This window comes from Stenella coeruleoalba (genome assembly GCF_951394435.1).
Source record: "Stenella coeruleoalba genome assembly, chromosome: 11".
In the NCBI taxonomy this organism is placed as follows: Eukaryota; Metazoa; Chordata; class Mammalia; order Artiodactyla; family Delphinidae; genus Stenella; species Stenella coeruleoalba.
Window position 1 is genome coordinate 756,334 of NC_137157.1, and position 14,000 is coordinate 770,333.

At 66.0% G+C, this 14,000-nt stretch overlaps 1 protein-coding gene across 11 annotated transcripts; it reads right to left on the reverse strand.

Annotated features, from left to right (window-relative positions):
• Positions 1 to 1,939: 1,939 nt before the first annotated feature.
• TRABD (TraB domain containing) lies at positions 1,940 to 11,725 on the reverse strand. Of its 11 annotated transcripts, XM_079937127.1 has the most exons (10): positions 11,360 to 11,692; positions 6,334 to 6,401; positions 5,940 to 6,018; positions 5,373 to 5,539; positions 5,038 to 5,178; positions 4,377 to 4,487; positions 4,142 to 4,281; positions 3,725 to 3,897; positions 3,529 to 3,640; positions 1,940 to 3,413 (listed from the first exon to the last, which is right to left on the reverse strand). In XM_079937127.1, the coding sequence occupies exons 2-10, from the start codon at positions 6,364 to 6,366 to the stop codon at positions 3,236 to 3,238; spliced, it is 1,134 nt and encodes a 377-aa protein (XP_079793253.1). In that variant the 5' UTR covers positions 6,367 to 6,401; positions 11,360 to 11,692; the 3' UTR covers positions 1,940 to 3,235. The 11 variants fall into 11 exon arrangements, 10 of the variants coding, with proteins under 10 accessions (XP_079793253.1, XP_079793248.1, XP_079793250.1 ...); XM_079937122.1 differs by having other exon boundaries at positions 3,529 to 4,487; positions 11,360 to 11,725; XM_079937124.1 differs by lacking the exon at positions 11,360 to 11,692 and adding an exon at positions 7,501 to 10,780 and having other exon boundaries at positions 3,529 to 4,487.
• Between the last annotated feature and the right edge of the window lie 2,275 nt (positions 11,726 to 14,000).

Sequence of the window (14,000 nt, forward strand, 5' to 3'; positions counted from 1 at the left end):
TCCCCAGCCCCTAGCCCGGGAAGCATGTCAGCACACCACGATGCTTGTGGGCAGGGGGGCGGTACGAAAGCCCCCAGCCCTCCCAGGCGCTCACCTGCGGCCCTGAGTACAGGCCGAGAGGTAGAGCCAATAAAACCGGTCTTCCTGGTCCACGCGGAAGCTGTCGTAGCGGGCCCGCAGCGAGTGGTTGCCCATGTCCCGCAGATCCACCGTCAGCTCGCTGTGCAGGCCGGGCCGGGAGGTCAGGCCCAAGATGTGTTCCAGCCCCGGCCAGTGGTCACCCAGGCTCAGGCCTGCCCTGTGTTCTCAACAAGGCCCCGGGGCCCTGGCTGCACGGCCTTCCTACCTCCCCAGTCTCCAAAGCCCTCTTTGTACTCCTGCCAGCACCTCTCAAATTCCAGCAGCCTCTCCCCGCCCGTCTCACCTCTGAATCACCGTCCAACCACTGTCTGCACGCTTGTCACAGAACCTGGGGTGGGGCGAGGACGTCAGCGCCTCCCGTGCTGGCTGGGCCTGGGTGGGTCGGAGGGGCCTGCCCCTCCACGGTCCAGGCGGGAGGGATGTCGCTCTCCCCTAAGCACTCTTCATATGTTTGAGAAATGAAACCTTGTTGTTTTTCTGCTTGTCAGTGTAATACAAACTTGCATTGGAATACACTAACATTCTCAGAAATAGGGTGAAGACTCACAGTAACTCCCCAGGCCTCAGGCTGACGGCTTCAATTTAATGGATGTTATTTTATACTTAACTTGTATCCTGGCCATCTTTGTTCCCTTGGAAGTAGACTTCTCTTCTCCTTTCCTGACTGTAGCCAGCGCCCAGAGAGCATCTCTGTTCCAGGTGCAGGTGTCTGAGGATGGCCTCTGGCCTGGCCCGGCCCTTCCCTCCCAACAGCCCACGGTAACATCTGTTTTTGCCAAAGTGATACACGAACTGCAGGCTGCTCTCCTGGACGGGGCACTGGCTCCTCTGGCTGGCTGGCGTACACACCTCTGGGGCCCTCTGGTTCTCCACCCAGATCTGAGAGCAGCCTCTCCCTGGGGAAGACTTCGGCCAGGAGGGGTCGGAGTTCTCCGGGTGACCAGACCCAGAGCCCGAGAAGGGCCCGTGGACAGTCCAGCAGGTGACTTACAACCTTGGTCCTGGCAGACGTGCAGCCACTGTCCTCTCGCCTTGGGCCACACCTGCCTCAGGCCTCTTCCCTTCTGGAAGCCGCTGGCCTTCAGGCTCCTAGCACTTGCCGGCCCCCAGCCCTCCGTCAGACCCTCGATTCCTCCCGCCGCCCCTGGACCCACCTCTCCCTGTGGGTCCAACATGGCCTTCACCTGCTGCCCTAGGAGGGTCTGCCTTGGCTTCCCCGCCTCCCTCGCTCGGCCCAGCTGGCCCCCCCTAACACCAGCCTGGAGGGGGCCTGGTCCTTGCCTGCCCCTCCCCCAGGCTGTTTAGGGCAGGCACCCAGGTGGGTCCTCAAGGGGAGTGAGAAGCCTGCAGGGTGCAGACCTGTGGGTGACAGCCCCGAGGCCACCCAGCCATTACGCACTGGGCCCCTTCCACTCCCCCACACCCAGCCAGACCCTGGGGTCCCAGCAGGACCGCCTGGACCTGTGGAGAGAAGACCCCGGGCAGAGGGAAGCTCAGTAGCCCCTGGAGCCCCTGGTCCACCATGGGCCCACCACCCACTCCTACCAGCCTTTGACAGTGTGCCTCAGAGCTGGACCAGGGCAGAGAGGCACAGAAGAGCCCCGAGACCCAGCGCAGGGCAGGCGGCCACGCTTCCTGGGGGGCAAACACGTGGAGAAGCGCCACCCCGCCGCCTCCTGCCGCGCCCCCGGGGCGGCCCACACGCGTCTCCATGCCCACTGTCGCCTTTCTGGGCGATGGGAGCCGCCGGTCCCCACTCGCTCCCACCTCCTCCCCTCCGGCATGCCAGGGTGTGGGGCTGGGCAGGGAGGGGAGCCCCAGGGTGCGGACTAGAAGGGAGGGCAGGGGTCCACAAGGGATGGGTGGTACCACCAACATCCTGATGCCCTTCCCCACCCTCCCTGTCACTTGAGTCCCATTCCCGCACATTTCACAAAGCAGGCTTCCAAAATTAGATTTTATTTCAGTCTCTAAGGGACGTGTACACGAGCGTGTGAATGACAAGGACATGGCCCAGCCCAAGGCTCCTCGGGCCAGATTGTGGCCATGGCTTTCACCTGATTTAGACACTGAGTCAACACAGACACAACCAAACGTGGCCCTGGGCCCCTGACGGGATGCACAGATGCTATGTCGAAAACAGGTGACCAGGACACGACGCAAACAGGTAGTGACCGGGGTCAAGTGCTGTATGGGGCCAGCTCGACCTTGGGCCCAGCTGCACCCAATGCGGTTCCTGTGCAAACTGGCGGGCCTGGTGGATCGCTGCCAGCCATCCACTGAGGGTCGGGGTGACCCCCAGGTCCCACCACTAGCTGCACAGGAAGCAGGTTCAACTGCCTGCGGGCCAGGCAGGCTCCACCCCGAGAGGGCGGCGGCCCTGCAGCCCCCACAGCTGGAGGTAGACCACGGGGGCAGCTGGACGGGCAGCGGTTGGAGGCCAGCCTGGCTGCCCATGGCCGAAACTGACCCTTGCCACACCCCTGTCTTCCTGGGACCAAGACTCCAAGAGAAAGATGTTCTCTTGGTCCCAACCAGATTTAAGGCTAGTATTTCCTGACATTTGCTTCGGTTTGTTTTAAGTTAAAAATACCTGAGTAGAAAAGTTTCAGACACTTTTAAAAGCCAGAAACGCACAACCTCTGTAGGCACAGCCGTTGCTGGCGCTCACCCGGGGCCGCCAAGGAGCCACGCGAAGGGCTGCACGGGCCAAGCTGCCCTTCCCCGCGTGCTGGCCCGGCACCCCCGCGAAGCGCCGCCTGCGACGCGGAGAGAAGGCACAGTGAGGTAGGGGCTGGCCGGCTGCGGCCCACCGCACCTCACCCCTCCCCCGCCAGCTCATCCCGGGCCGGTGAACTTCCCAGCGGCCGCAGGGAGGGGGTGGAGGGGGGCTGCTGGGAAGCCCGAGCTCAGACAGTGAAATAATTCTTTATTTGGGCGGGTTGGGAGAGGGCAGGTGAGGCTAGGCCGGACCCCCATGGGGGGTGGCACCCAGGAGCTCCTCAGGGGGCCGGCCCCCCGTGCCCCTCGGCCGTGTCACAGGAGCAGCCGCGGGCAGCCCCCTGGACGGACGTGGTGGCTCCCTCTGTCCTTCCTACTTGTGCGGCCAGGCCTCGGAGGCCCTCTGCAGGCAGTACTGGGCGGCGGGCAGTGACAAGACCAGGCTGCTGGCACGGCGCCCCATCCAGTACAGGCCGTAGCCCAGGAGGCCCAGGAAGGCGGCCTTCGCGGCCAGCCAGGACACTCTGCCGCAGACGGACGGCGGGGGGACGCTGGGGAAGGGAGGGCGGGCTGGGCCTGGCTGGGGACGCACGATCCCCCAGCCCCCAGCCCGGCTCCACGTGGGTGGGGTGGGGCGGGACGGAGGGCTGGGTGGGCGGCACTCACGTCATTATCTCCTGGATGTTGAGGTCGGTGGTCCAGTTCTTCTCGATGCCGGGGACGTGGCCCATGCCCACGACGCCCACCACCACGGAGGGGACGCACTTCCTGGGCTCGGCTGCAGGGGAGAGAGACGCATCAGCACCGCCCACCCGACTGGCCCTGGCAGGTCCCCAGCGACTACCCCGCAGCCCATCCTCACCGTCAGAGGCACGGGGCAGCTCCAGGCGCCGGGCCGCCTGCCTCAGCATGTAGGTCAGATAGATGTCCCGCTCAGACACGATGGTGCGGTGCAGGTCGGGGAACTCGCCGATCATCTCGGCCATCATCTGCTCCAGCAGGTCCTTCTGCTTGCACCGCTCCACGTCATCCTTGCTGGGGGAGAAGGGCGTGCTGCCAGCCCGAGGGACGGCTGACCCAGGGCGGGGACCTCGCACCTTCTGTCTGGGATCCTGGCAGGAGGAAGGGCTGGGGAGGCCCTTTGAGAGGAGGCTCCGCCCAGGAATGAGAGGCGTGTGCCGTGTGGCGGTCTGAGCCAGGCCAGGTGTGGACCAAGTGCTCTGTGGGTATCTCAGGCCACTGGTCACCATTCCCGGGCCGGGAGGCCGAGGGGCCCTACCTGATAGGGTCCGACAGGAAACACAGGCCCCAGGCCAGCTTGATCTTCTGCCAGAAAGAGAGGGCGGCGATGGCCCTCTTGAAGGTGACGGGGATAGGCCGGTCGCCCAGGTGGAACTTGCAGAAAGGCACCTTGCTGGCCTGGGCAGAGGCTGGGTGTTGGCGGGGGAGCCTCGGGCCCCGGACAGCTCCCAAGCGCCGAGCCCCCTCCGCCCCCCGGCCGGGCCCGGGCCCACCTCCTTGAAAGCCTCCCGGAACTCGCCGCCAGGGGCCATGCCCAGCTGCTCAGTGATGTGGGCGGACACCTTCAGCAGCAGCATCTGCATGAGTCCCGACATGACCCCGTTCTGCAGGGAGAGGCCCGGTCAGCCGGCGCGCGGCAGAGCATGAGGTGCCTGCGGCCCTGCGGGAGGCCTGCCCTGTGCTCTGGGGAGGAGCGAGGGCCACGCTGACGTCCAGCAGGGCCTCATGGTGGGCGCCTCACCCACGGTGCACGCTCAGAGGCCCCTCCCGGCCCTTCAGACGACCTTCCCAGAGCAGGCCCACCGCAGGCCGTGCAGTCTCAGACCGGCTGCCTGGCCTCTGCCCCACGGGTGCCCCCTTTCCCCCCTCACCCCTCCAGGCCAGACCCCCAGCTCCTCTGCCCACATCCCCCCTGGGGCACCTGTCAGTGTGAGTGGACTTGGGTCCTGGGTCCAGAGCCCCTGCGCGAGGCACAGTGGGGTCGCAGCTCTGGGCCACATGACACGCTGAGGCCCCACCCCCGCCCCTGGTGACCTGCCAGCACACTCCGGGGCCCTCAGGGTCCCTGACCAGCTCCTGCCTTGGGGTTGGGGCCCCAGCCGCCTCTCCTCACTGTCCCTCGGGCCAGGGTCCCCACGGGGCGGGCACGCGCACCTGCCTGACGGCCTGCTGCAGCTTCTCCAGGCTGATCTCCTTGGCCTCGCGCAGCAGTGTGCGCTCGTCCATCTTCAGCATGGACACGCGGTACTGGCACAGCTCGACCACCACCACGTCGGGCTGCACCTCCCGGATGGTCTGCGACGGACATGCCAGCTCACCGCGGGCCCCACGGGCAGAGCCACGCCGGACCCGGAGGCCCACCCCCAGGTCGACCCCACCGCCGCTCAGCCGCCGTGGAGACAGCTCGGTGCCGGAAGTAACTACGGCGGGAGGGACGGCCCGGGTCTGCGCGTCCTGCCGCAGCAGCAGTGGCGGCTCACGGGCCTCACCTTCGCCACGTCTTTCTTGCTGTCGTCGCTGAAGTGGGCCGTGCCCACCACGTACACGCGGCTCCCGTCCTCGGCCACCAGCTCGGTCACCGTGCGCGGCAGGTTGGGCCGCTCTTGCCGCCTCTTCAGCTTCATCTCCAGGAGCAGGTGGAAAGCGTCCACGTCGGCTGCAGGGACAGCAAGGCCTGGCTTGGGGCCATCCTCCCACACGGGCAGCCTGGGCCTCCGGGGCGCAGGGACGGGGGTGCGTGCTGCCCCGCGGAACGCGGACGCACGTGGGGGCCTCTCCGGGCCTCGAGCCACTGGTACTTGCTCACCAGGATGTGCGGCCAGGCCCCACGCCAAGGGGAGCCCCCAGGCCGCCGAGGGGCCCAGGACGGGGTGGGGCTGTGCAGGGCACCCGGCCTCCGCACCTGAGGAGGGGGCTCCTGCCACAGCCCTGCTCGCGCCCAAGAAGCCCCCCTGCCACCCCCCAGGGTGGGCCGGGGCCCCTGGTCCACCACAGGCTCTGGAGATCACCCAGCCCAAGCCCCTCCCGCCCGGCACGGCGACCCAGGGAGCACGCACACAGGTTCTGGGGCTCTCCGGGGAGCACCCTGGGCACCACCTCCGAACCCCCTGAAGTCACGATGGGCTCTGTGCTGGCCTGCGGAGGGAAGGGGAGCGTTCGAGTGGCGGTGCTCGCCTCTCCGGGGCCTGCCGGGACTCATGCGGCTGCCCCACCAAGCCCCAGAGCCTGTCGGCTGTGTCCCCCAGACAATCCCCTCACAGGCGGCCCGCCCTCAGGGCGCCCTGCCCCGGGCCCTCAGCTGACTAGCAACATCCCAGGAAGACCAGTGAGGGGCTTCTCTGCACAGAGGCCAGAGGGACCCCAGGGAGCCTCACGGGGGGAGCCCCACTCTCCACGGGGCCGCCCCGGCCCCCGCCCCCGCCCTCTGGCCCCCCGGCCCAGGGCTCTGACCTCGCGAAGGGGCTGTTCGTCCTGCCCCTCCATGGCGGGCGGTGGCTCCCAGCACCGACGAGTGAAGCCTGAGGAAACACAGGAGCCGCGTCCTCACCTGGAGCCCCGGGGCCGGGCACGGGGGTCAGTGCCCCGTGGTGCTGCGTCCATTGGGAATGATCCGTGGGCAGGACCTCGGCCCCGGGCACAGGTGATCTCGGGATCTGCGGTGCGGGGCTGAGAGCAGGCTGGGGACACCCGGGCGGCGAGCCTGAGTCGCCCGAGAGCAGGATGTGCCGCCCGGCCCCCCGCTCGCCCAGCAGGGGGTTACCTCCGGGGGCAGCCGGCCAGACCTGGGGGCCTCCTGTTTGACTTTGGAATACAACACAATTTATAAAATTCCCTAAAAAGACAAAACCAGGCGGCAGAAGGGAACCTGTGTGCTGGGCTGGCGCGGAAGGCGGTGCGGCTGCAGCCTCGCTTTCAGGAGCCACATGTGGCGACAATACGTGTCACCAGCAGCATCACACAGGCATCGGCACAGACTCAGGAAGGGCAGGGGGAGGGATGGCGAACAGCACAGGTGTGCCGTCGTCACTGAGAACCGAGACTTCTTCTGGTTGGAGAAAAGAGGCACAAACTCGAAGAAGCTGAGCTAGGAGCCGAGCCCCCGAGGTCACGTGGCAGCCGCTTGCGCTGTCCCTTCCGGAGGGGAGACGGGGTGCAGGAGCCCAGCAAGGCTGTTCTCAGCAGAGGGAAGATCCCTGCTGGGCCTGGGACACGGTGTCCTGGACATCCGCCACACGGACTTCACCCGAACCTCCCAAGGTCCTGCCGGAAACTCAAACCAGAGTCTGACAGAGCCTCCGGTTCCAGCTCTGAGTTTAGAGCCGGGGTCTGGCCGCCAAAGGACACGGGGCTTGGCACCCGCGGGAGAACCTGACAGATGACTGGAGGCCGTCCCGTGAGGAACGAGTCTAATTTGGTTTCAGTCGTGGGCGCCGTATCGTGGGTTTTTAGAGTCCGTGTCTGTCACATGTGAACCGACGGGACATGCCGGGAGGCCCCATGCGGGCAGTGGGACACCCCCGGGGCGCCTGTCAGTTTCACTGTTGCACTTTCACAACAAAGAGGAAAAACAAATAATAAATAAACACGACGCTAGGTCAAGTTCCTTCCCCCTCGTACCCGTGACCCTGAGCCCAGCCCTAACCCGGGCTCTGTTCCCAGCCTGCTTGGAGCTCCGCTTCCTCGCCTGCGGCCGGCAGGACAGGCTCGGGCAGGTGGCTCAGCGCAGGGGCAGCCCATCCTGAGGACGAGGACGGCTGTGCTTTCTGGAAGAAATGAGGTTGGGGGAAGGGTCTGGAAGAGAAACTGGCTCAGGACCAGAAGGGGGCAGGCCTGCCAGCGGAGAAGGGCGGCAGGCAGAGCCGTGGGCCTCCGCACGGGGCAGGGGAGCCGGCTCTGGGGTCTGAGCCCGGCCTGGGCCCCCGGGCGCCCCGCCATCGGGGAAGGAGCCGCAGCACGGGGGCGCCCGGTCCCCAGGGGCGGCGGCTCACCCGGCCTCACCACTCCCAGGGCCGCCTCCTTCCCACTTCACAGACGAAGGCGCTCCACTGATGCAAGGCACCGACCGAAATAGAAACAGGAAGCTGCGTGTGCTGCCGGGCTGGGGCCCGCCTGCCTCTCAGGTTCCCGAGCCCAGGAGAGCATCCCCCCGGCCCGCTTCACACAAGGCTGCCAAAGTACTAGAGAAACTTCTCAAGGGAGCGTCCAGTGCTGTCCTGGGAAGCCTACGTGACAGGCGGTAAGAGGAGGGCCACCGAGGCCTCAGCCTCCCTCCCACAGGGGTGGGGGTCACAGGTCTGGGTCGGCCCTGCCCTTGCCCTCCCTGCACTTGGCCTGGCCAGGCCAGGCCAGACTCACTCTGTCCCCAGGGGGCAGACGAGCCTCGAGCCCCGAGATGGCTGGGCCACCAACCGCAGCACCAGGACCCAGGTCCCCTCGAGCTCGCTGGGGTGGGTGCCTGGCCTGGGAGGGGTCAGGCAGGAAGGCCACCGAGGCCCCTTCAGGGCCAAGAGCCTGTGATTCTGAGAAGCGTCTCTGATGTTATCACATGCACACACTTCCCAATATCCTGGTTTCCTGCAACCTCCGCCAGGGCCCCTGCTGCTACCCTTGTAGGATGTATCAGTAAGTTCAGTGGGTCATCAATCCCTCCACCCCTAGGCAGCCCCGCTCACCATGGTGCATTTTCAAGTATTTACGGCTGCGATCCGAGCCTCTCTAAACATTTACGGGAGGGGAGCAAAGGGCCCAACGCCATAGAACCCTGGGCCCGGCCTCCACCTCCCACACCCGCAGGCTGTGTTTCTGGCCACAAAATCTCTGGACGACGGGTCCTGGCTGCTCATCACACCACCACAGGCTGCAGCGACCAGCGACCCCAGGCTAACACCTCGCGGGGAGATCGACGTGCCCCCTCGTAAACCCAGTCTCCAGCGCCCAGCTCCCATAGCCAGCACAGCCCCAGGGAGCCCGGAACCAGGCTTCCGCCCAGCAACCTGGCCACGCCGCGGCCACCAACGCCGAGACCCTGGGGAGCCCGGCACAAAGGAGACCCTTCTGCCCGATTCCGGTGCTCACCCCCACAACAGGCGTCACTGCTGAGCCGGACTGTCCACGGAGCACCGCCCGGGGAGGCATCAGGCTCAGTGGCGGGAAAGGCCTCCTGAGCCTGGCCACCAGAGGCCAGCCCTCTAGGCGGCTGCCAGCACCTGTCCCGCGGGGGACGGCCACAGGGTCGGCCAGATCTCAGGCTGCTGCTTGGTGCGGCACGGCCTTGGGCAAGTCGTTCCAACTCGCCAGGCTCTTAGCTCCTGCCTTTAGGGCCGAGGTGGTTAGAACAGCCACCCAGCCACCCACGAGCAGCACGAGGCGTGCCACACTGAGATGTCACCTCAGCTTCCCTCTGCTGGGGCATGAAGAGAACCAGCCACTTGGTTTCAGGAGACTCGTCCACAGAGAGGGACCCCACCCTTATCTGGCTCCACGCAGATGACAGCGCCACCCACGCGCTTCTAGGAAAACGAACTCCAAATCCGAGGGAACCCCTGACCCCCGTGAGGACCTATCTTGTCGGGTTCACCAGAGAATGCACCTGCTCACAGGGCAGGGAGAGCCCCACTTGCATTAGGGACCCCCAGGGAACGTGTCAAGGTGCTCTTGTTGGATGGGGTGTTAGCGTAGGAAACGGTTTGCTGGGTGCCCCTGGCAGGACAGACTTGAGGACACCGGACAGTGCAGGCTGCGTGGCAGGCCACGGGCTCCCGCCTGCCCAGTCCAGGCAGCTGTCCCCTTCCAGGGACGGCTATGGACTGAATTGTGTCCCCTCATAGTTTGAAGCCCTAACCCCAGTGGGGGTGAAATTGGGAGGCGGGGACTTTGAGAGATGGTGAGGGTTGGGTGAGGTCATGAGGCTGTGCCCCAGGATGGGATCAGAGCCTTCCTGGGAAGAGACCCGGGAGAGCTGCCCGGTGAGGATACAGTGAGAAGGCAGCTGTCTGGAGGCCAGGAAGAAAGACCCCTCACCAGCTACCAAATCAGCCAGCCCCTTGATCTTGACTCTTCCGTCTCCAGAACTGTGAGAAAACCGTTAAGCCCCCTTCAGTGGTGTGTTGTCATGATTGCAGAGCAGACTGAGACAGCCATGCTCTCTCGTTCATCCCTCTAAAAATTAGGAAGCCAGAAACTGCCTCCCAGACCAAGAGCTGACCAGCACCAGATGGAGTTCCCAGAAAAAACATCTCCCAACCAACCCACTAGGCCTGCTCACAAAGCCAAGGGTTCCAAACTGGACAGACGAGCGGGCTGGAGACCTGGGAGGCAGCAGGGTGCGGGCCAAAGCCCTGACCCCCTACATCCATCCCCACGTCTGAAGTCTGGGCACCTTGGCCACCGGAGACCCTCCTGGGTCTGGCAGGCTCTGCTTTATGGAGGTGTGGCTGAGGGCAGGATGGGGGCAGAGGGCACATGCCAACTCACACCTGAGCCGGAGGCCTACCACACCCGGCCAACCCTCTTGGAACGCGGACTCTACCCAGTGCTGGGTCCCCACACTGACCTCCACTGCAGGGTGCTGTGTAGGGGCCTGCCCGCCCACCGTGCCAGGCCCTCTCCTGGCTGCAACATCACCACCATCCTGTAAGGCTGACCAGGGGCCCCAAGGTCAGGGCTCCCTCCCAGCCACGCAAGGGGGGCAACAGCGGCAAAAGGGAGAGGCCCAGGGAGAGTGGAGCCTGCACAGGAGCGCGCCGAGCTGGTGGCCCGGACATCTTCCTCTCCAGGGGACCCCGAAAGCCAGGAGTATTCAGCCTGGAAACCATCAATCTCCTGATGAGGCTGCCCTGACGCCCAAAGTCAGCCGAGGACTTCTGAGCGAGCTCCTCGCTGAAGGGTGCGCTTTGCTTTCCTTTCTCGGGACAGTTTTCACAAACACGCATACGTGAACTCTGGGGCTTTGTGGCATGTAAGTTATGTATCAATATAGCTCTTCACAGAAACACGGTAAGTAAAGACCTACAAGGCCTCGGAAGTTTGGTCTCCTTTGCCCATATGGCAGCTCTGCTTGCTCGGCTTGAAGGGCAGAGGCCTCCGGCACGCAGAAGGACCCAGGGTCTCCACTGAGACCCTGCCGCCGCCGTCTGGGGAGGAGGGGACCCTGCCCCTCACGCCCGGTCCCCCGCCCCCGACTCCGGCCGACCCCGCCCCCGGCCCCGACCCCCGACTCCGGGCCCCGCCCCCCGGCCCCGCCTCCGGCCTGCACCATCCGAGCCCTCGAACCCTCGCGACCCTCGCGGTCGACTCCGGCCCCGCGCGCACTCCTCGGAGGTCGGGGCTGATCCTTCCGGCCCAAGACCTCACGCTTGGGAGCTGGCTGGGCCCGGCCCGATGCGGGGCAGCATCCGACCTGGACCGCGGGCTGACCTCGACCCGCCGGGGCCCCCGCGCGCCGCCCCCCGCCCCAGGCCCGTGCCGCGCGGCGTACCAAGGCGGGGCGGCGCTCCTCAGCCGGCCTCCATGCGGCTCGTCGCTCCACCAGACGGGGCGGACCGCGGCCGCGGGGCGGGCCGGCCGGACGGGCCGGGGCCGGAGGGCCGGGCGGAGCGCGGCATGCCGGGAAGTGTAGTTCCGCGCGCCTTCGGCCCGCCCTTGCAGCGAGCCTGTCCCGAGCCCGTGGACTACAGTTCCCAGGGGGCCGCGCGCGAGCAGCCGCGGACTTCACTTCCCAGAAGGCCGCGCGCGAGAAAGCCCCGCCCCTCCCCTCCCCGCCTCCAGCGTCGGGATTCGAGGACTCAAGCGGCGTCTAAGAACCCGGGTTCGAGTCCCAGGCCTGCCACCCGACTGGGGCGGCGTTGCGAAGCGCTCCAAAGTTCTCTGGCCGCATCTCCCGGTCAGTAAAAGGGGGTTGACGTTCATATGGCCTGCTATGATACAGAACCGTCAATCCCGCCCGAAGGGGTCAGCGATAGTGCAACGCGAGGAGCAGAGAGTTCGGGTCGTGGATTGCACCCATGTGAGCACCTGGGCCACCCCTCGGCGTGGCGGCTGGGGTCCGGGGAGGCGCGGGCGGGGGCGGTGGGACGGCTGGAGGCGGGGGGGGGGGGGCACAGGGTGGGGGCGGGGCCCCGGGGTGAGGGATAGCCCCGTCTGGCCCGGGCCTGGTCTGGGCCTGCCGGGCCGGCCCACCAGCGGTCCGAGCTGGGCGCCGGGCTTCCCCTCAGGTTCCAGGAAGGGGGTGCTGGCCCAGCCCTTCTGTCCCGCACAGGGTCCGGGTTCCCACATTCTGAGTCTGGGGGTGGCCCTCCTGCAGGCTGGCTGACGTGGGAGGTGATGCCCCGTCCAGTCTCATGCAGGGCAGGCTCCTGTCGGCAGGCGGGGCTCTGTTACGCGAGAGGCTCTGGGTTGACGTTTATCTGCCCGTCTCGTGGTCCAGGACCCCTGTCCTGCCCTCTCTGTCTGGTTCCTATTGTTCATCTCCTTTGTGCTGGCACAGATCGCTTCTGCCCGCCCCCCACCTTGGCCACCCACACAAGAGAGCTGGAGTGAGCGCAATGTTGTCCCCTCGAGGCACTTGCCCCAGGACCTAGAGCCAGTCTGGCTGAGATGTCCATGCTGGGCTGTGTGATGGAGAGAGGCCTGGGTTCCAGGCCTGGCTGTCTGGGGTGGGGTCTGAGCTTCTCCCACAGCCCCTCCTCTTGGGAGAGGGAAGGCACCTCCACCTGCCCTGCCCGGGGCTGGAGGGAAGGAGCAAGGAGGCAGGTGGAGGGTGTGTCAAAGGAATGCTGATGCCCACGGTGCGCCCTCTGCCCCCTCCGGGCAAGGTGGCATCCCTGGCATCTGCAGGAAGAGGTCTGCTTCTGTGGGACGCTGCCTCCCTTCTGTTCCCCAGGGCAGTGGGTCAGTTCACACACCAAGGAACAGACCTCTGGAGGAGACTGGCCTGAAATGTCCTGCTGGGCCTTGGCTCGGGGGGCAGGGCTGGGCACAGCAGTCCCGCCGAAGACAGAGACCGGGGCGGGGTGGGGCTCAGTGGCTGGTGTGCCTTAGCCCCACCTGGACACGTGTGCATGAGGAACTACTGTGGACTCAGCGCACGGACAGGCAGCGCGCCCCGCAGGTCTCTGGGAATGTCTCCACTCTGAGCAGAGCCCCTGAGTGTGCATGGGCAGGGGTGGAGAGCCGGTCTGGGCTCCAGCCCTGCTCAGGGATTGCCGGGGGGCCCGTGGCAAACACTGCTGCCTGAGGTGAGTGGGAACTGGACTCCTGGGTGGGCACAGCAGCCCCTACCCCTGCAGGGTCACCTTGGCCCCAGTGCCTGGCTCACCACCACCACGGAGCTGGCTGCCCATGTGGGACCGAGGGGCCAGGGGCTCATCCCACCCTGCAGGACCTGGTCAGCCTGCCTGGGTCCTGTGGGGTCCCTTCCCCAGATGAGTGGAAATGGTGAGGGCCAGCCCAGGAGGCAGCTGGCCATATGACCTGGGATGCTGGGCTGGGGAGAGTGTCCTGACCTGGCCGAGGGTGAGTGCTTTCTGGGAACAGGGGGTATGAATTGTACCGTTTTGCCATCTGGGGCCGCGCTGACCCTGGAGAGACTGCCACTCCCAGAGTCAGCCAATTCCTAGAGACAGCAAACAGTTTCACAAGCAAACCAGCCATCCACAGCCCCAGATCATCCCTCCTCCATGAGGTGCACTATGTCCTCGGGGCCACCCTCTGCCTGCCCCAATCATCTGGGCCAGGCACCGACGACTAGGGGCAGCCCCTCCGCCCTGAGCGCACCGAGATTATTCACGCTGGCCGGTCCTGAGCCTGCTCACCCTGCCTCACCTCTCTCCCTGCGGAAACCCAGTGAAGGCTCCTGCCCACGTGTCCCCTCTCCCTGCCTCCTGACCGGCCCTGGGGCCCCCTCCTCTTGGGACCTGTGATAAACTGTCTTTGCAGTGGCAGTCGTCTCCTGATCTCTTGGCTTCACCATGCCTGAGTGATGATAAAAACCTACATCTAAAACCCAAGTTGGGGGACTTCCCTGGTGGCGCAGTGGTTCAGAATCCGCCTGCCAGTGCAGGGGACACGGGTTCAAGCCCTGGTCCGGGAAGATCCCACATGCCGCGGAGCAGCTAAGC

Bases quoted from the DNA above. Each gene is read 5' to 3' on its own strand.
- TRABD (XM_079937118.1), bottom strand. From the start codon at position 6,082: ATGAGTCCCGGCAGGCCCCGGAGAGGCGAGCACCGCCACTCGAACGCT. The intron at 5,540-5,939 runs GTGCGTGCTCCC...CTGTCCCTGCAG, and splicing joins CGGAGAGCCCCAGAACCTGT to CCGACGTGGACGCTTTCCAC. The intron at 3,414-3,528 runs GTGAGTGCCGCC...TCCCTTCCCCAG, and splicing joins AACATCCAGGAGATAATGAC to CGTCCCCCCGCCGTCCGTCT.